This window comes from Coffea arabica, chromosome 6c (genome assembly GCF_036785885.1).
Source record: "Coffea arabica cultivar ET-39 chromosome 6c, Coffea Arabica ET-39 HiFi, whole genome shotgun sequence".
Taxonomy (NCBI): Eukaryota; Viridiplantae; Streptophyta; class Magnoliopsida; order Gentianales; family Rubiaceae; genus Coffea; species Coffea arabica.
Window position 1 is genome coordinate 5024133 of NC_092320.1, and position 22205 is coordinate 5046337.

At 38.9% G+C, this 22205-nt stretch overlaps 2 protein-coding genes across 3 annotated transcripts; one reads left to right on the plus strand and one right to left on the minus strand.

Annotated features, from left to right (window-relative positions):
- The first annotated feature begins 1908 nt into the window (after positions 1–1908).
- Positions 1909–11001, plus strand: LOC113692745 (polyadenylation and cleavage factor homolog 4-like). 2 transcript variants are annotated; one of them, XM_027211271.2, is made up of 8 exons: positions 1909–2849; positions 4347–4448; positions 4752–5009; positions 6000–6113; positions 6195–6614; positions 7463–8015; positions 8109–9300; positions 10556–11001. In XM_027211271.2, coding segments are annotated over exons 1-8 (3072 nt in total). In that variant the 5' UTR covers positions 1909–2417; the 3' UTR covers positions 10557–11001. The 2 variants fall into 2 exon arrangements, with proteins under 2 accessions (XP_027067072.1, XP_027067071.1); XM_027211270.2 differs by having other exon boundaries at positions 7463–9300.
- A 4893-nt stretch (positions 11002–15894) lies between these two features.
- On the minus strand, positions 15895–19583 carry LOC113692543 (uncharacterized). Its single transcript, XM_027210960.2, has 4 exons — positions 19231–19583; positions 19024–19070; positions 17921–18858; positions 15895–17378 (listed from the first exon to the last, which is right to left on the minus strand). The coding sequence occupies exon 4, from the start codon at positions 17026–17028 to the stop codon at positions 15895–15897; it is 1134 nt and encodes a 377-aa protein (XP_027066761.2). The 5' UTR covers positions 17029–17378; positions 17921–18858; positions 19024–19070; positions 19231–19583.
- Between the last annotated feature and the right edge of the window lie 2622 nt (positions 19584–22205).

The following is a 22205-nucleotide window of genomic DNA, read 5'->3' on the forward strand; positions in this document are numbered from 1 at the left end:
ACACCAGAAAATGAAGTAAGAAAATATTTTCAATAAGCTAACCAAACACCTGAAAATGATGAAAGAGAAATGATTTTCATGGAAAATTACTTCCACGGAAAATATTTTTCCAATAAAAATATTTTACTTCCAACCAAACAAACCCTAATACTAAATTAGTTATACATTTTACTATAGTTTTTTTTTAACAATACATTTTACTATTATTGTTAGTCAACAATTTTGCATATTCTTAGGTATTTATTATGTGTGTGCTTCTATTCTAAATTTCTAAGTAGATATATGATGTGAGAGGTGATAATTTTTCAGGAGAAAAGTAGTGTTCAATTGTACTTGCCAATACGGGCTCATTTTTCTTGTCTAGTTTTATTTCTCTCCTCAAACTTCTTACTTATTGAAACCGTGAAACAACAATCCAAGCTAAATTGGTATTGAGGGCAGTTATCTCAACCCTCATCTGCTCAGTGATGGGTCGAGGAGACCTTCTCAGGGCTTTCGCCACCTCGGCTCATTACCTCACATATGCAGTTGAGGGCAGTCTTTCAATGGTGGCCTCACATCGACTCGACCACCTATCTCTGCTCTTTAGTACCTGAGATCTCATTGGAAAACTGACTCCTGCATGATGGATTGATATGGCGTTGACATGACAGAGTGATATGATCATTGTTATGTCTTGTTTATTAAGACTGACACTATCCCAGTCAGTGTTAGGTCCATGGGAAGTGGAATTCATTATTCTTCCCACCATCTTGTCAGCTATAAATACCCTTCCATCAATTGGAAAGGTACACACTCACAAATACACATTTGAGATTCTTAAACTATTTTTAGTTGTAATTGAATACTTGAATTTATTTGATCGTCGGAGTAGACCGAGGGAAATAGCCTCGTACATTGTAAACTTGACAGGTAGATTCCTTTGACTCGGTATTTTCGGTCGGAAGTCACCCTTTCAAATTGACTCAGTTCAACTATCCGAAAATCACCTCTTCAAATATCAAGCACAAACATTAGAGGCATTAGCCAAAGTGGAATCAAATAATCACACATCGGTAACAAACAAAAATGTCATACAAGGAAATTTGTCAAGTTGAACAACTAATGAGAAGAGGGTCCATGAGCAATAAATATGAAATTTAATTAACTAAAAACAAATTATTCATCTAATTCTAAAATCTTGACAAATTTATAGCAAAAGGTCTAAATTTTCTATTAAAAAAAATGATGATAATTATGGGACACGAAGAACTGCAAAAGAGCAAAAAACAACTGAATGATTTCTACACACTGAGATGATGGACAAATCTCTAGATTTCAAAACAGAAGGAACCTCGAAAAATTTACACCAATCCAACTAACATTTAGTACAGGCATTCTTGAGTATATTATTATGCATTTCTTCTTATACAGTCTTCTAGTTGCCCATAATTCATTATAACCTTTGTAGTTAGTTTGGGAGTTGTGATTTAACAGAAAAGAAAGGAAAAGTGATAGAAAAGACAAATTGTTATTTTTTTTTGGGGTTGGGAGCCTTTTGAGGGGTAGAAAAGAATAGAAAGCATATGATTTAGGTTGATGGTTTGGCATTGCTCTGGTTATTTTCTGAAATTTTTATAAAAAAAATATTTTTATAATTTGAATGTATATGAGATAAAGAAATAATTAAAAAATATGTTCACGAAAATGAAATTTTTTTTTGAAAAAAATAACAACGCAAATAAGGCCAATTTAAGCTCGTGTTGATGAGCCATAAAAGGCGATCCAGTCCAAGACAAGCCTGTTGTATTGTCAGAGTTAGCAACCCAATCAAAGAAGCCTCTACGGCCTGATCCATGATCCTTCCCCGCGAACGTCTCGTCTTCCTGCTTCCATCCCGCGACGTAACTTTCCCTTCCGACCCCAGGGATGTGTATACACTCCTCATTTTAGAGTTTAGACCAGCTGCACCGCTTCTTAGCTCTTGCTACCCCTGCTCCCCACTCCCTATTAAAAAGGGCCAGAGCCCAGTCCCCAGCCGCGGACCCCTCCCCAAAATTTTAATCCCCGCCCCCAAGTCAATCAATCAAGAAACCTATTTCTCTCCCTCTCTCTCTCTCTCTCTCTCTCCCTCTCCTCGCACCTCAGCCCCCTTTCCTCCTGCACCTACTTGCACCTTTTTCAGGCTCGAACAAGCCAAAGCCAAGGACTCCGAGTGACCGAATCGTCAATTTTCACTTTCTCCTTTCCATCTGCATCCCGAAGATTTATTTGCTTAGGGCTCATAATTATTTTTTTTTAAAAATCTGTAGTAGGAATTTTGTTGTACTCTCAATTTCTTTGGGGGGTGACTTTAGCTTTGTATTTGAACTATGTAAATGACGAGATAGTTAGCTTTATTGCTTTTGTATTTGTCTGTATTTGTTTTTTGAATTGTAATGGATATGGAGAGTTCAGGTAGACCGTTTGATAGATCTCGAGACCTAGGGTTGAAGAAGCGTAGGCTTACCCAGGACCCAATCCCGCTGGATCGCACCTCCAATGGCCGCTCCAACAGCTCCTTCATTCAGCAGCAGCGCCCCGCGCTGCCGTCTGCAAATTCGACCTCCGTTGCTGCTGGTTCCAGATTTCGGGTGAGCGATAGGGGCGGCGCTGATTCCGAGAGCAGTGACTCGGTGCGGGGACCTTATCCACAACAGCACTTGCAGCAGCAACAACAGATTCTGGAGCTTGTGAATCAGTACAAGACGGCCTTATCTGAACTGACTTTCAATTCCAAGCCGATTATTACCAACTTGACTATTATTGCTGGGGAAAATCTCCATGCTGCCAAGGCCATAGCGGCTACTGTCTGCGCCAATATCCTCGAGGTGATCCCAAATTTATAATTAGCATAACATGATTAGTACCATGTATTTACAGTTGCTTGAATTGTATAGGGAATTCGGATAAAGGAATGAAGATTCTATTATTAAACAAATAGTGTAGGTTATTATAGCAGTCTTTGTTTTCCGTGCTTTTGGTGAATTCAAAAGGACAAAAATTGTAACAAGGAGTGGTGCATAATGGAATTGTCGCAGTTGCAAGGGAACTGTTTTGTGGCATTCTGTGTTTTTTAATAGCATTCGAGCCATTCATTGCGTATATACAAAAAGGAATTTTCAATGGTAAATCATCAGCTCAGAACTTGCATCTTATGGATATGGTTGGAATTGATTATTCTGGGGCATATTGTTGAATAATGAGTAAAAACTTATTTCATAGTGACCTTCGGATGTAATAATTATTCAGGACCAATCTCCACAATGGTCGCTATGTAACATCCATGACCTTGATGATCAATACCTACTGTGCTAACCACGTTACTTCTATGTGAGCGTCCAATTGTGCAATTCCACATATCTATGGTTTTCAGTACTGCAACTTTCAAGGTTATCTTTGACGATTTGATTTGTGGATGGTTTTCATTGATCTAACGGAGTTGATCTAAACCGACTCTCTGGTTTCTATTTCATTTTCATTTTTGCTATAGATGTGAAGGTTTGTAATTTCTTTTTTCTTCTTCTTGCGGTATTCAAAGTTTAGGCAGTTGATTTTGCTTGTGATTTCCAGCTTTCGATGGTGGTGCGAATGGATTTATCTTGAGCTGGATTCGTCTTATCTTTTCTGCAGAAGTGTGATGTCATATCCCTTACCCTGAAAGTGAGGAAGACAAGAATATTTGATGATATCATCCTTTTACCTTAACAAATTATATCTGCCAGCATCATATTTTGAGTTGGTTGTCGCAAAAATAAGCTCCTATTTTTGGAAGACCTGTCAATTTTATGTCAATGTTGGGTGTTTTCACTTGCATTTTTTCAGCTGAGAATTTTTCAAGTTCTTCGAGGTATTCAAGTGTTGTTGTCAGACGTCATCCTAGGCTATCTGGAATATCTTGATTTTCAAATCCACAGTTGATCAGTTTTTTGACGGCAACTTTTGCTTATCGACTCCAATTTGTATCATACAAGGATAGGGTAAAATAAGATTCAGGAGTTTGGTGCAGATCTCAATGTAATGGATTGGAGTGTAACCCTAGCAAAAAGAACATGTACCTGATTGTCTTTTTCTAATTCCCTTACTCTATGCTAATTTTGTTCTAGCCGTTTCTCTTCTGGGATATTGGTAATCCAAATCAGTTCAACGAATAGTGACTATTCCCAGTGATTTTGAACTATGATATCAATTGGCTTACTTTCATAATATATCCAGGTTTCTTGTTTGTGGTCACAAGATATTTACCTGTTGCTAAATGTGCTATCTTGTATGCATGTTTAGGGAAGTTCCCTATGAGTTAGTTTACTGATGATTGGAATTATTTACAGGTTCCTCGTGAGCAAAAGCTCCCATCTCTTTATCTTTTAGACAGTATTGTGAAGAATATTGGAAGGGATTACATCAAATACTTTGCTTCCAGGTTACCTGAGGTCAGATTCTAATACGTCTAAAATCTTGTCACCATGTCACTGTCTTCTGGACATTTCACATACCTAAGCAATTTGTTTTAACATGAGATTTACATGTCTCCACAAGTGTAAAACATTCTTTTGCATTTCAATAATATGACATAGCTGATCAGTGTGAGAATTTAGAGTAATTTTTTGCAATTCTGGTTTCATATATGGTTTAGGAAAGTAGCCTCTGTCAAATTATCATATTCTTCAAACTGTTTTATGTATATGTCATCTTTTTTCTTGGGTACTAGTAATACTTTCATGGTGCATTTATAGGTTTTCTGCAAGGCATATAGACAGGTTGATCCTGCAATACATCCTGGCATGAGGCATCTTTTTGGCACTTGGAAAGGAGTATTTCCTTCTCCAACACTTCAGATGATTGAGAAGGATCTTGGATTTGTACCTGCTACTAATGGTTCTTCTTTAGGAACATCATCTAGGCCTGATGCTCCTGCTGCTCGCCCTGCACATAGCATCCATGTGAACCCCAAGTATTTGGAGGCTAGACACCGTCTTGATCTGTCTACTAGGGTAAGGGACTACTTTTGAGTTGGACTTTTCAGTCTAGACTATGTGCTTGACACTCTTTGGGTGTATGTACAATTGATGATTATAAGTCAAATCATCCAACAGATGTTGGCCTGTTCAGAGTATCTCTCTTTTTAATATTTTTGTGATTGTTGTGAAAATGGGGCAATCTCTTTTATCCGTTCATCATCGCTCAATGTTTGTTGTGATTGAACGATCTTTCCACAGATGGAAGTGGGCAATAAATGCTTTTTCTGAAAACCCAGATTTTGACTTGTGTTATTTCCCTAACCGTGCATATCAAGCAGTTTGCGTCTAGGCCATCCCTTGATGTGTCAGGCAAGGAAGTGTCTGACACCAAAACTCATGAGAGGAAAATTTTAAAAAATTCTAAAATCACTTGAAAAAGTAAAATATATGAAAGCAGAACCTTCCCTTTACCACCCACCCCCCAATATATATTATAAAAAGGTCACACTGGAATGATATTTTGATTTTCATAAACTTTGCTTTAGAGGAGAAAGTGATTAATCAAGTAAAAGTGGATAAACATGCCTTTTAGTTTCCAAGTTACAATTTTTTTGGGGACAATTGGTTGACTTTTGTGGTTCCTAGTTGGTATTGGTGGCAAGCTGGTAGGATCATGTGCATTGTAATATCATTGCAGTGTAAATCATTCAATGCTTTGTGCATCATATAAACCTAATATCCTCACAGTTTTTTGTTATTTTTTGCTTAACTAGGCCAATGCTATACCGCTTCGATTGTTACTCTTGGTGTATATCTGAATGCTGCATGTGGAGGCCTTTTTAAATTTTTTTTTTTGACTGGACCTATGCAAATGTTTTGCTTTTTTGCATTATGTAGATGTGTTGGCAATTAGCTTGTTTATTTGAAAAAAGAAAATTCTCATCCTACTCAGTGTCCTCGTTTGGGAACATAATTTTTTGAATCCTTATTGAGATTTTATTTTGATGGTGCCTTGTGGTGAAGGCCAAAGGTTCTGCCAGTGATATTGGTGGAAACCTGTTAAACTCATCTGAGGAAAGACTTGAAAGAACTCCAAGTGTTGGCTCTGGAAGACCATGGGTTGATCCTACTCTTAAGGTGCATATCAGACTCATTATTTTTGAGTTTTGTGCTTTACAGATTTTTGATATATGATATTATGTTCATCTGAATGTGCAGAATATTCAGCATCCTCAAAGAGAACAACTGAGTGATGCCCCATTTGATGACTCTGAATATGATTCTTTGATGTTGAAGCGATCGGGCATTGCAATTGGAGGAGCAGGTGAAAAGTTCAAAGAGCAGGTATTTGATAAGACATGGTTTGAATCTGGAGGTGTCATGCCGGCTGACCAAGGGAATGGTTTTGATGTTAAGCATGGGTTTCCAAGGTATCCAGCTCTGAGGTCTGTAAGTTCTGCAAATATGCAACCCAGACCCATCTTTCCTAGTAAAAGCACCAGTGGGATGACTAAGAGCTGGAAGAACTCTGAGGAAGAGGAGTACATGTGGGATGATATTAACTCAAGAGCCACTGATCAAAGTGCAATCAATAGCTCTGGAAGAGATCGTTGGACGCCTGATGATTCTGAAAGAACTGTGAGTACTAAGCAGTTATCCAAGCTTTTCAGTAATGGAATCTGATATTTCATTTTGTCACCTAATCTTTGGTATTGGCTTGTTATTTTTGTCATTTTTGGTATTTGACAATAATGCAATAAATAAGCTACTTGTAACAGAAATTCAGTAGTCAATCAACATACCTTACGTTCAATTCCACCTCGAAGTTGAAACTGAATATAATTTGGATAAGATGGATAGTCATTGTACTAGTCCATGTTCCATGCTAATTACTTTAGCACAGAGAGACATCCACAGAGATCTGTTTTATGCTGAAGTTTTTCCTGGATCCCTGCCTTTTCTGTATGGCGGTCTGTATGACGGTCTTCTTGTCTTATGTAGCATATTAAATTGGTGATTTACTAACATTTGCATATTAAATATTTTTTTCCATCCTAAAGATACTGATTTTATTGTGGTTTGTTACACCTAAAGCTATTCCTTCTTGTGTAAATAATGAAACTCAAGATTAGTGCTTCCAGTAAACGGCAGCAATAATTAAGTCTGATGTTGGATTGGGGACTTCTGAGATTATCACTTCTTGGAAAGATTGTTATGCATTCAAACACTGAATGATGTTGTAGTCAAGAATGCTCTTACAACAGTATGACAAAATGAAATCTATGGAACTGATGGACAACATGTTCCAGATGTCCATAACTTATAGGCATGGCAGGCAAATTTTATAAAAAAAGTTCTTTGTTATTTTTGAAATAAGGAGTCCTGGCAATAGGAGAATTGAGGAAGACATCAACTTTCAGTTCTAAATGTTTTTGAGCATTATGGGAGACTGATTATTGTTGAAAATGTTTTGCTTGTTCTCGCAGAGTGAAGCTTCAGCTGATTCTCTATCCACTGAACAGAAAGGCCAAGCTGCTATTGGACATCGAATAGCAACATCATGGTCCCAGGACCCGGTCCTGTCAGAAGGGACTAGTCATTTGCCTTCTTCCAGAATCATGAATAATTCTGGAAGCTATCCAACATCTCTCAGTGGGTTGGCAACTGCTGCTAGTGCTGTAGGTAGGCCTCTTTTCCATTCGAAAATAGGGCCTGGTGGTGGCGGAACACCAGGCTATAGTTTCTCAAGTGCAACATTGGGGCCCATGGGATCCATAGGACAACCACGACAGACTCTGGGAGCTGCATCACCCTCTGCACAGTCCCCCATGCATCAGCGTCCTTCTTCACCTTCCTTTTTAGTACGTGGAGCCAATCAAGTAGCTCACAATTTAGCTGAGCGTGACCAAAAACCAGCCTTGCCTCCGGCAGAGTGTAGAGCTTCTCAATATCCAGGACACCTTAATCTTGGGGCCAATTCTCAGCCATTGCCATCCCGGAATGCCCATCTTGCTAATTTGGAGAGACAGCAGCCACCAAGTATTTGTGCTTTGTCTTCTGTAGCATCTCCTCATTCTCTATTGTCTGAATCTATTCGTCAAACATCGACATCATCGTTGCCCGAAATTTCAGGTTTAGATCTCTCCTCAGTGTCAAAAAATCCATTTTCCAAAGATACCAATGCGGTGGCTACACAATCAAGCACTAGTAGTTTGTTGGCAGCTGTTATGAAAAGCGGAATACTTGGTGGTAATCTTGTTAGTGGAAGCGTACCTTCTCTAAGTTCTCAGGATGCTGGAGTTGCGGCAACTGAGGCAAGCAAGCAGCCTACTCTAACTAGTCATCCTTCAACCCACTCTACAATGGTGGGGCCCAGGATTTCACCTGCTTCTGTTTTGAGTCAGTCATCGAATGAAAACACGCCAAAATCCTCAATTCAGAGAAATGGTGGCCAACTACCAGTGCCTCCTGAGACACTTCCTTCCTCTATCGTCGGTAGTGCCTTGGCACAGCCCTTGAATGCAGCTAATGCTGTCTCTGCTCCAGTTTCTAGTCTTTTGAGTTCACTTGTTGAGAAGGGATTGATATCTGCATCAAAGACCGAGTCAGTAACTTCTCTTATGCCAGATGCACCTGGTCAATCTCAGAACCAGAGTCTTGAAATTGCAAGCACAAGTTCATCTCCAATTTCCTTACCACTTTGTTCCTCATCTACCAAACAGGAGCTGCCTATTTCTGAGCTTACGTCAAAAGCCAAGGACGTGTTGCCCGAGTCCAGTGCAGCTGAAATGAAAAATCTTATTGGTTTTCAATTTAAGCCAGATGTGCTTAGGGAATTCCATCCAGCTGTGATCAGTGAACTTCTCGAGGATCTTTTGTTTAAGTGTAGCATATGTGGTCTTCGGCTCAAAATTGAGGAGCAACTCAACAGACACTTGGAGTGGCATGCTTTGCGAGACAAAGATAAGAACAATTTGAATAAGGAATCAAGAGAATGGTATTTGAAATCAGTTGAGTGGATAGCAGGTAATGCTGGTATTGTGTCTAATAATGAATCAGCAGGGGTTTTGGAAGGTCCCAGCAAGAGATCAGAATGTAATGAGCAGATGGTTCCTGCTGATGAAAGCCAATGTTTATGTGTGTTGTGCGGTGAGCTCTTTGAAGATTTTTACAGTGAGGAAAGAGACCAATGGATGTTCAAAGGAGCTAGCTATGCCAATGTCACTGGAATTACAAATGAGGGAGCATCTCAGGACACTATAGTCCATGCAAACTGCTTAGCAAAAAGTTCTCTTGATTTGGATTGTGCCACGAACATCAAGTAGTAAGTTTATTTAAGAAAGATCCTTCTATTCTGTAGAGGTATATGTTGTGGTATTTGTTGATCATTTGACTATACTTCTAGATTGGATTATCTCCGAGGATTTAGAATGAAATGGAAAAAATATGCGGAAAACCAGAGATGTTAAAGTTCTTTTTAAGTTAGGGCAGGATGACAACGATTTTTTTGGGGTGCGGGATTACAATAAAGGTTAATTAGTCAGACATGCCATGTTCTCTCCTGTTTCCCAATTCGTTTTACAATGTATTCCTATTTGTGAGAGCTCATTAATCACTCTGATATACCTTAAATAGTCAAGATCTTTCCTCTTTTTTAGTTGGATTTGTGAAAAGATAACATCTCTTTCTTTTTATCAGTTGGGGCTTTGGCCTTCTTTTTGACATTTAAATAATCATATTTCAGTGTCTTTTGTTGATTGGGATTGAGTTTACTATGTCGTGGCTTGAATTTTGGCCTTTTATCTCTCATGTTTCATTTTACAATCCAAGTTGTCCTTATGATCTTTTTGTGTCATGGACCTGATTACCTTGCATTTGCATGTTTCAGAAATATATGAACTTGGGGTGAATTTCTGGCTTATGCTTTACCTTAGGAAAGGGCCATATGCAATGTATTGTATTTTTTTTATGTATGGTTCTAGGTTTTTCTTTAAAGCACAAGCTAATACTATCTGTTTCTGGAGGGGCCAAAAGTATGAGTAGGATCTCTTCCAAAATTTCTTTGGGCTTCTTAATTTCCAGTTGGCAGTGCCAGGGCTCCCTTTTGGCCCCCCCACTGTGATAGGCCGTGCTGATGAGTACATTCTAGATATTAGAAGATTTTACCTCCATATATCTGCTTGGAGAACATATGACCACCGGGGCCCGGGGGGGGAGGCAAAATAAAAGTCACGGGGAGGGGAGCTTTTTTCAATGTGCATCACAAAATTGCACAGGCAGAACGATGTTAAGGAAATTGATCATTCTCACATCTCAATGAATAACTCCCTTTGATTGCTAATATTGGATGCAGATAATGTACTCACGAAACACACACACTATTAGACCATTAAAACCCAAACTGTCAAGTTAATTACTGGATACTTATCCCTGTTTGTGATTGTTGCTCTATATTTCTGTCATTTGTTTGTTTAATAATTTTATTTTCCTGTGCTCTGCGGATCATCTTTCACTTGCTGCGTTGTTGGTTTGTGGCTTTTCTGTGATGCAGTATTAAAATTTTGGCCTTTCTTTTTCAGGCAAAGGTCCAGTAGGTTTTTGAGGTAAACTTTGGTGATGTAATGATCCTGGTGCATGAAAACCAGCAAGTGGAGTATGTTCCTTGTTCGCCTCATGCAAAAGTATATTCAAGGCTGAACCCTTGTATTCCTGTAAGTGTTGAGCTTGTTCAAAAGCTACCTCCTTGGTTTTCTTATTTAAATTTTTGGTTCTCAAGGAAAAGGAATAAAAAAAAAAGGAAGATGTTTGTTGTCAGTTTCTTTTTCCATTTGATTGAGTTGTCCTTTATGCTTTCTTTTCACCATATTTTCTTGCAAACTTGAGCTTGGTTCTGGAATCTGCCAGCAGCAGCATTTATGAATTCATCAGCTGCATGTCCATTCCAAAGTCAAACTTCACATTCTGCACGAGGCTTACATCCTCTTTATGTTAATGTGATGGATTATGTTGGACTTTATTGTCCCAATCGCCTTCTCATCTATTTATTTCGATGATGCCTTTAATGACCCTAAAGTAATGTATCAAGTTTTTGCAAACATTATTCAAAGCCTACTCAGTTGTGTATTCTGATTTTCTTCATACTGTGAACTTCTACTTGTGGATACCTCACAAGATGGAAGATATAAGGCCCTATTATCACTTCTTAGTTTGTTGGGCAGTGGACCTTCTGTTTGTATTTTTATTATTTCGCAAGATTACTAGACATGGCACTTATTCAGGATTTACATTGGAGCTAGGATCTGGATGGCCATGTTTGCTTTTCCATTTTAGGTCTTGAGGTTCAAGTCTCGTACTAGCTAGTTGAAGATTCCCTTGATATACTTTGTGAAAAATTTCCGATGATGGTCAATCCTACTACTAGGTGTCATATATCGTTACCTCCAATTGTCAGTACCAGATTTTATGCTTTTCTTTTGATACTAGAAAGACAATTGTGCATTTTCTTGGAGACATCGCAGCCATGGACCTGTGATTTGTATACACACAGAATGCTCTGACCCAGTATATTATTTTCTGGCATATGCAAGGCATGGATACGTGTGTTCTTTCTGTTATGTGAATTTTGTTTTGTGCATTGGCTACTTATTTTCTTCGCTTTCATTGGTTTTCGATGGAATAAGCTTCCGGTTTTATAACAGAAACCAGAAATGAATACTTCATCTCATCTGAGCTTTTCTTCGTGCTCTCCTGTTAAGAAAGAGCCAATTCGCAAGTATCGCAGTTCCACAAGCTGCTTGCTGTGACAAGCGTGAGGATCGATCCCTGGTGATTTCAGTGTTGTTGAACTATGATGAGTAAGTGAACGTATATGCACTAACTTGTCTGAATTGATGTTGATTGTCATGGACATCGGCCCAGAACAATCGACATCAAATATATGGACGATTCGAAGTCCAAAATATACCATCAGAGAAATGTTTGGAGTGTGTCTGGCTGTGATTAAATTTTAGGCAGGGGATTTATAGATCCCACCAAAGTGTAGAATCGCACCACACGGGTCAAGTATGTCAGTGTGTAGAATGGATGTTCGGGTAAAAGTATAAATTGTGTGTGTGAGTAACACTGGCAGGAATTACCCTGAGCCGACCATATTCTTTGGGTTTCCCGAGTTTAGATTTTAGACTACCATCTACGTACCTTCAATACGATCGGGTAACGTACTAGAAAGATTAACGGTTGTACACCAGAACATAGTCCTGTTTCTCTGGGATTAGCGTGCAGACGCACCTGTGTTGTTGAGAAATATAGCCTATAGGCGAGAAGACAACTCTGCTCAGTCAAACGGTAGTGTGGAACAAAATTGACCCATTATAGATTCATTTGAAGAATTAACTAGGCATGGCAGCGGCACCAAGCTCAGTTCAGAAATGGCAAGCCAGTCTGCAGACGGTTCCACGCCCTTCACTTCCAAGGCACCGAGTTGCGTGGACCTGGAGAATGTGATAAAGTTTTGGGTCAAGCAGAGACTACGCGTTTTTCGGAGCTGCTAATAACGCAAGATTAGTTTTGACCGACTTACGCGATAGATAAATGGTAATGCTACTCTGCACAAGTAAAATTAGGACGATTAGATTACTTGACTCCCATTTGTTTAGTACACGTATGGATGTGTTCGGCACAATTATCAAAGTTGTCAATCTTTTCATTCGATCACAGGCTTCGACAAAGTAACGAGATTCACTTTCATCAAGTGATGAATTACCTACTTGATGCACTTTGGTGTACATGTGTCTGTAGCCTTGTGTTTATGCATATGCTTAACTGACGTGCCTGATATGTTTGGTCTCTAGAAATCTGTTGATCTTTAAACGAATACTAGTCAGGCCCTTTGGAAGTCATGCAAGCAAATCATCTGCATATCACTAGCAACAAATGGGAGTTCCAATCTGCATATGACTATGACAGTCTAGACATGATGAGATTGGGAAAAACTTCAAGCATGTATTACTGATTGCCATAGTCTGTTGATATAGTTACAAGAATTTGACAAAAAGGAAAGATACAATCATTCCTAAAATCATATAATGGAAAGCTAAAACTACTCCTACAATCACGTCATGACAAAAACATATGTGGTAACAATATATACAGTTATATGACTGAATATCTCAACACTCCCCCTCAAGTTGGAGCATGGAGATTGCGAATGCCCAACTTGTTCAACAAATGGTGGAATTGAGCTTTCCCAAGTGCTTTGGTGAACAAGTCGCCAATTTGATCACATGAGCGAACGTGAGCAGTCTGCAACTCGTTGCTTGGTATGCAATCACGAATGAAATGGCAATCAATTTCAATGTGCTCTATACGTTCATGAAAAACTGGATTTGCAGCAATGTATAGAGCAGTTTGGTTGTCACAAAAGAGAGACATGGGTGATGCTAACGAAACTTTCAATTCTGCAAACAAAGAACGCAGCCAAACAAGTTCACTAGTAGCATTGGCCATTGCCCTATACTCTGCTTCAGCGGATGAGTGGGAAACTGTAATTTGCTTTTTGGACTTCCAAGAAATCGGGCTATTGCCGAGGAAAATGATATAATCACTAGTTGATCGTCGAGATGTTGGGCAGCTGGCCTAATCTGAGTCACAATAAGCAGTGAGTTGTAGCAAACTAGCAGATGACAAAAATATACCTTGGCCTGGTGCCCTTTTGAGGTAGCGAAGGACTTGATAAGCTGCATCCAAGTGAGGAACACGTGGATCTTGCATAAATTGACTGAGAACTTGTACTGGATAGCTAATGTCAGGTCGAGTTATCGTCAAATAAAGTAGCCTTCCAATGATACGACGATATTGACCAGCATCTTTAACTACTACACCAATTCCCACTGCCAAGTTCTGTCGTTGTTCCATAGGAAAGTCAGCAGGACGTGCGTCGAGATGACAAGTCTCTTCAAGGAGGTCTAAAGAGTATTTTCGCTGGCTAAGTACAATTCCTTCTTTATTACGAGCCACCTTAATACCAAAAAAATATTTGAGTTGCCCAAGATCTTTGATGCGAAAAGTTGAATCAAGATGATGCTTCACACGATTAACGGTGGTTGAATCATTTCCAGCCACAATAACATCATCTACATAAACTAACAAAGCAGTAAAGTGTGCTCCACTGGTGAATGTAAAAAGTGAATTATCTGTAGCAGATTGACTAAAACCAATATTCTGCAAGCAACAAGAAAATGTTTGAAACCAATTTCTAGAGGCTTGTTTAAGGCCATAAAGGGATTTCCGAAGTCGACAAACCTGATTGTCACCTGGTTTTGCAAAGTCTTGTGGTATTTTCATGTATACCTCTTCACGTAGATCTATGCAGGAAGGCATTATTAATGTCCAGCTGATGTAATTTTCAAAGTCGTACTGCAGCCACAACTAATAGACAACATAGAGTTGTAAGCTTTGCAACTGGAGCAAAAGTATTATGGTAATCGAGTCCTTCAACCTGTGTAAAACCTTCAGCAACCAAATGTGCCTTAAACCGCTCAATTGTGCCATCAAACTTGTACTTGATTTTGTACACCTACTTGAAATCAATGGCATGCTTACCAGGTGGTAGATGCTCTAAGGTCCAAGTTTGATTCTCCTCCAGTGCCTTAATTTCTTGCTGCATAGCAAGTCTCCAACGATGATCCCTAACTGCTTGGGAAAAAAACTTTGGTTCGTCTAATGAAGTGATGGAGGCCAAGTTATGAGAGATAGGATAAATTGTACCTGAGTTTGCTGATGGAGGGGACTCCCGAGATGGTTCCAAGGAGGGTAACAACTTATAATCAAAACCAGAAAGCTTTGTGGACACATGCCTTACTTGATGTGGACACTGCAAGGAAGGAATTATATTGCCACTAGGGCTGCCAGTATGTGGTTGTAATGTAGAATTATCTTTTTCATGTTGGGTTTGTTGGGAAAATGTATGTTCAATAGGAGATGGTGTGGTGTCCATCAAAGTGGAGTTTAGAAGATGTGGAATTGGGTCAGATTGTGAGTAATCATGCTAATCTATATGGGGTTGCACACTTCACATTAAAGGTTTAGACTCGTTATTTGATTGAAAAGGAAATTCTGTCTCATAAAATATCACATCCCGTGATACAAATACTTTTCTCTTTCCAAATCATAGACTTTATAGCCCTTTTGTCCATGGGGATAACCAAGAAAAATGCACCGATGGGCTTTAGTAGAGAATTTATCTCGGTGTTTGTCATGATTATGAGCATAACAAAGTCATCCAAACTCCTTCAAGTGATTGTAATTGGGTTTTCTTTTGAAAAGTATCTCATATGGGCTCTTGCCTTTAAGAGTAGGAGTGGGCATCAAATTGATAAGGTGAACTGTTGTCAAAACACATTCTTCCCAAAATTTCAAATGTAAATGGGCTTGAAAACGCAATGCTCGTACAACCTCAAGAATGTGGCGATGTTTTCGCTCCACTCGCCCATTTTGTTGTGGAGTATCAACACAAGAGGTTTGATAGTCAATCCCTTGACTAGCAAAAAAATCTCTCATGGTTCCCGAGACAAATTCACTCCCATTATCACTTTTCACAACCTGTACTGGGTAACCAAATTAAGTTTGTGTAGATTGGCAGAACATGGTTAGAAAATCATAGGCCTGGAATTTATTTTTCAAAAGAAAGACCCAAGTACATAGTGAAAAATCATCAACAACAGTTAAGAAATAATGAGTACCACTAAGTGATGAGACAGAATATGCTCCCCAAAGATCAATATGAATCAAAGCAAAAGGTTTAACACTTTTCTTATTACTGTTTGGAAAAGACAATCTTGTCTGTTTGGCCCTATAGCATGCATCTCAAATGTGATTAAAATTGCTAGGAAAAGGAATACTAGAAATTAATTTTAATCGGCTAAAGGAAGGATGACCCAAGCGCATATGCCACAAAGGTAGCATCAGATTTAGTAACACTAAGACTTGCGAGCCCGTGGCCTCCTTCTAATTGATAAACCCCATCTCGGAGCCTACCCACTCCAATCAGTATCCTCGTACACAGGTCCTGAAAAAAACAAGAATCAGGAAGAAAGGTTGCTGAGCAGTTTAATTCATTTGTAGCTTTGACAATAGAGAGGAGATTGAACTTGAAACCAGACACACAAATAACATTTTTCAAATTGATATTTAGTGTTAGGTAGGCATTGCCAACGTGAGTTACAGGGAGACTAGAGCCATTTGCAACTCTCACATTTGGATATGAAGAGATGCATTTAACATTGTCAAGTATACTTTTGTCTCCAACCATATGGTTAGAGGCACCAGTATCCAAAATCCATGAGTTATGGAATGAATTGCATTTACCTGCAAAGTTGGCCAAGGCCTCATTATCATGATTTGGTGGTCCAAGGATTTGCATGAGTTTGTTGTACTGGTCCATTGTCAATCTAAGAGGTTGTTGTGACTGTGACTTCTCACTTGGGTTGATAAATTGGTGGTCAGTTGTTGCTATGTTGTCATAGATGTGCATCTGCCCTGAATTGTTCTTGCCTCCACCATGATTGCCACCTCTGCTTTGTTGATTATTTTTCCAATTTGCTGGATACCCTATTATCTCAAAGTATTTTTCCTTGAGATGTCCCTTTTTCTTGCAATGTTCACACCTTTTACTTGATTGACTTCTTGGGGCTTGACTCTTGGTATTTTTGTTGCCCCTACGATTAGTTTTTGCTGCGAAAGCCGTTTCTTCCAAGCTGTGTGATGTTTGTTCATTTACTCGTACAAAGGATTGCTCTTTTTGTAAAACCAAGGAAAACAATTTACTGAGTGAAGGTGTAGGTTCCATGGATAGCACATTAGATCTCAATCGATCGAAATTTCCATTCAATCCCAGTAGAAATTGAAGGGCTTTTTCTTTTTCTCGGCGTAATAAGTGATCCTTGGCTGCCTCGCATTTGCAATAAGGCAATGGATCACAGATTTGCAGTTCTTGCCATAATGTTTTGAACTTGGTATAATATTGAGTTAAAGGCTGCCCATCTCCTTGGAACATGTTGGAAAATTCTTTTTTTATTTTATAAAGTCGAGGTGCATTACTTTATCCATACCTTTCACAAATCTCAGTCCAAATTTCTCGTGACGTGCCAGTGTAGACAACACTCTCTTGTATGTCCTTGGCCAAGGAATTCCTCAGCCATGCCCTAACCATTGCATCATTCTTCTTCCACCATTGAAAGTCTGGTGACTTTAGATCTGGCACTTCTAGACTGCCGTCAATGAAACCACCATTGCCTTTGGCATATAGGGCTGTTTCCATGGTGCTTTTCCATGCTGCAAAATTTTCTCCTGTGAATGGTGTGGAGTCATCATAGATTGTAACCTCTCCCCTTTTCGCTGAATTCTCTGAAGTTGACATATTTTATTGTCAATAATTGTTAAGGCTCAACCTGCTCTGATGCCATGAAGAAAAGGGTTCAAATTGGGAAAAACTTCAAGCATGTATTATTGATTGCCATAGTCTGCTGATATAGTTACAAGAATTTGACAAAAAATGGAAGTTACAATCATTCATAAAATCATGTAATGGAAAGCTAAAACTACTGCTACAATCACGTCATGACAGAAACATATATGATAACAATATATACAGCTATATGATTGAATATCTCAACATGGGAAGGTATGAGCAATTTGAACTTTCTTTACTCCAACCCCAAACTTGTTGAATGCGCATTCAATTCTCATACAGGGTTCCCGTTGATGGGTCTTATAGCATGCAGTCATGAGAGTCAGCTGTTGGTTGGGCTTGCTTCTTTTTTAGTGGATAATTAGCAGAGACACGTAGCTGTCGAAGGGAGAAAAGCTTGGAAAAGATTATCAGCTTTTTCAAAGAGAGGATTGAAGCATGCTTTATTATATATCGTACCGTAAGGACTTTTCCTTACCGTGCCCTTAAGATTATTAGACAAGTCTAAAAGTCATCGAGCAATTCGAGTTTCCAAACGCATTGCGGAAGCGGATGCAGTTATACATGACATTTTGCTCTCGAGTTGCAGGAGGAGTAGTTCATCATCTATAGGCCAAACCTACAGGCTGCAATTGGCTCGTCAACCCTCCTCCACTTGTGCCAGATTAACGGTGTCATATGTGGATTTTCAGGGCATTAGCTTCTTCTACAGAAATTAAAAGAAAAGGTAAGGAAAAAGACAAAACTACTACAGAGCAAAACGAATTTCTTGAGAAATCTTTGAAAAAGTGAAGAAAAGAAAACATGCTTTTGGTCAACTTAGCAACTTGCACCAAAAAAAAAACTACTTAGCCCATTTTTCTACGGTCGTTTCCGTCAGCCCCAAAAATGTGGTGCTTTGCTCCTTTTGTACGTGGCTCGAACTCGTAATTAGTTATACAAACAGCAACATAATACTGTGGTGATCCATTGTCTCTATATCACAATTAAATACGTATGCATCAATAAATACGGGTTGATATTTTTATCTGGGGTTTCATTGCAAGTATTGTACAACAGTAGATATTGCATCTCTATTACGTATTCAGCTCCTTCCCCACATCACAGCAGCAGAGACGGGGAGGAGGAGGAGGACAAATCACTCACTATGTAATAGCTTTCATTCGAATCTACAGCTAGCTTAACTAGTAGACACTACAAGTAAGTATATTTGTTTGGTGTCTCGACAGTTTGACGTACTTGTAATCTAATAGTAATAATTGGTTATCATGTGTTGGTTTTATACAAGTAAATTTTTTATGGTGAACCCTTGGGTTTATGGTGTTGGGTGTAGATGTAATCCAAGTGAGCCTCAGCGATCATCCTTCTCTGTACACAAGCTTCATCCTTTCCATTGCATTCCTCCAGACCCATCAGCTGTAGAGATATAAAACCAAACATACATCTCAATCAACGATTGATTCAGACACAGAACAGGGTAATCAATTTAGTGGTCACAATAACACATAGCGAGAGAAACTAGGTATATTAATAACAATTACTGGGTAAATAAAATCGAATTGTAGTAGTGGTAGTTCTTACACTGGCCATGTCCTCGTCCGCTTTCGTCGTCGAGAATGAAGATGAAGCTGCATGTAGATTCCATGGACTGTTAATTACCATGGATTTTGTGACGAGTAGTAACTTAAATACTAATTAGCACTAGTGTGTGCATGATAATATGCAAGCATTAATGATTCATGAAGTTATAAAAAAGTGGAGGGAGAAATATTATCAGTGTTTTACCACCTTGATTGGTTGGTAGAAGACGAGCGGAAATTGATCGGGAGATGAGTAAAAAGAAGAGGAGGGAGGTGATGTATGTATAGTATCCTCTTCTCATCGTTCTTGTCAGAATCTGATTGGTTTTTCTTGGCCTTATTCTTGAGCGGCAGTGCAGATGGATATAGAGAAGATTTTACAGAACAGTGCGGCGTTGCGAGTTGTGGAGGAAGGAGTATCAATGGGGCAGTTGGGTTGTGGCATAAATAGCAGCAGCAGCAGCAGCTGGGGAAGAATTGGATAGAACAGGGGGGTTTTTTTTTTCCTATTTAACATAAAGATGAGCCAAATTTTTTAAGGCAGCAAAAGGCTATAATAAAATGAATTTCAATTTTTGGGTATCCAGTAGCATACTGATAAGTAATACGCCCTCCGTCCCACTTTGATAGTCCTGTTTTCTTTTTTCGTCTGTTCCAAATTGTAGTTCACTTTTCAATTAAAGAATGTAGCTGTATTTTAATTTTCCTAAAATACCCTTATTCAATATAAATTGTTGTTACTGTAAATCTACTCCATTTAATGAGAGTTAATTCTTTTTTTACCATCAATTCAAATTCTCATAAAGTTGTACTCTAATTAATGTGAGGGTATTTTAGAGAAATAGTTACCTAAATTGATTGTTCTAATAAAATTAACTATTTTTTTTTAAATTATGTGAAAAAAAAATCAAAACTATCAAAGTGAAACGGAGGAAGTAATAGTAGTACTAAAATCACAACAACAACAATGCCTTGCTGTCCCGGAAAAAAGAATTGATAAAATTCTATTCATAGGTTACTGATTATAAATATTGTTGTCAATATATATTGTCTTCTTTTGTCTTGTGACCGATGATGATAACTCAGAAGGGAGTGATTCAACGTGGTCGTTATCAAGGATTCATCGTTATGCGGCAAGTTCAGAAGAAGACATGAAAAATACTTTTTTTTTTTTTTTTTTGGGAAGAGAGGGTCCGAGTAATATAAAAATAGAAATGGTGAAGTAGTCAAAGCCTTAGACTAGCCGTAGCTGACAGCTGTTGTCCACGGCAACCCTCTGTCCACATAATTTAGTAGGATTGATTGATTACTACATATCATATGTTGGGATCAGTTGGCAATTCCTATTTCCTACACGCGTGTCACACTCAATCCTCTCTTAGAAAAGGAAAAGAACCACATTACCACGCCTCTAACTCTAAGACGAGTTTCCAGAAGTAAACAAGCTTTTGACTTGGGACTTGCAAATTCTCACGTATCAGTTCAGTGGTGCCATGAGGCACAACGCATGCTACTGTTGGATGCCTTTCCATTTGTTTTGCGAGCGTTTGGAAGTCGGCTCCTCCTACTCAACAACGTTACGTACAATAATAGGCCACAGCACCAGCCACAGCCATGCTTGGCGGCCAACTAACATCTAAATTATACTGTAGTTGCATGCCTGAAAGGAGGAGTTAGTTAGTGCAGCCATTGCAAATTACACATATATGGTTGCTTAAGTACGTGTATACGTACACTTTGTCCAGCATCCCAAGGCTTTAGTGAGTGAATCAAGTAGAAGAAGAAAAGCAAACAGCTTCCAGATTAGCAGCAAACAGCTCGTCATGCACATTGTAGAATTTAACGTAAACAAAATTTAACCAACAAACCTGCTCTTTGATGTTGATTGATTTCTCCAGTCCAAACATCAGAAATGGAATTTGATGCTCTGGTAAGGCTTTGAAGGAGCAAATTAATTATCATGCCTGATCGATCTCATCAACAGCGTACGTAGTAGTCCTCAGCCAATAAAGCAGAATTCCGAGGCTCTCCACACAAAACACATGACCCAAATTGACGAGAGTCGTGAACAAGTAAAATCAGCACCACTAACGTGTACTGGTCTTCTGAACTTTTCTACGACAACTTTCCAAAAAGCTTAAACAGAAAAAAAGTTCTTGTTTAGTAGCAGTCGTATTTCGTAGGGATTAGATCATGATCATCGCAAGGAAAAAGACAAGCTTGAAGTGGGCTAGATGGAAGAGGTTCACGCCACCAATCGAGAAACTACCGAGTAGACCGACGTGCATTATTTATTGATCGAGCTGCTGCGACTTGCGGCTGCGCCCCCAGCCTTATCACAGCACCAGTGCTCGGCGTTTATTAGGCAATATACCCATCAATCATGAAAAATACAACACGCATGCATGTGTCCTGTTTCGCAATCGAAATCAAGTCCATCCATCACCTGGAGATTTTCTGCCGTGTAATTAATTAAGCACGTCAACTGATGCCTCCTCATCAATTAATCATCCATTCGTCCTAATCCTGAAGAAGCACCTCATTTCTCATCACTTTTGTTGTAGATGATCCTTTCAGTATTGAAAATGTTTTGTGATGAGTGTGATTTACTAGTGCGTCTGTGGACAACGCGAATGGATACGAAAGAATCGTCTGGTCAGCCAGAAATTGTCGGCAGCCTAACCTCGAGAGATGCTACTTTTTTTTAACATAAATCATGCCACAGTATAATCTAGATTTTCCACACAATCTAAAGCTTCACGGGTTTCCTTAGTGAGAGAGTCAATTGTGGGGATTAGGAATTTCAACTCATGCATATATAATCACAGTGTTTAGTGATGTAAGTTGTAAGACAAGGACCATCCGATTGTTGAATTCGCGAAACCGGATGGCCCATCCATTTTTGGGTGCTTTAGCAAATAATTCATCCCCAAAAAAAAAAAAACCTCATTAACAGTGGTGGGTGTCGAGTGCAATCAATGCTGTCACCGGCTACTTTTGGCAGAAAACATGCGTTTTTGGCCTTGCACGTATCTTGTAACGTAGATATTAGAATCAACTAAGGACTTGTTTCCAAAAGGAAAAAAAAAAACAACTAAGGACTCAATCTAGTTAAAACTTCAAAGTCAACTATAGTCATAGACGAAGGTACGCTTTACGGTATCTATGAAAGGAATCTCAAAC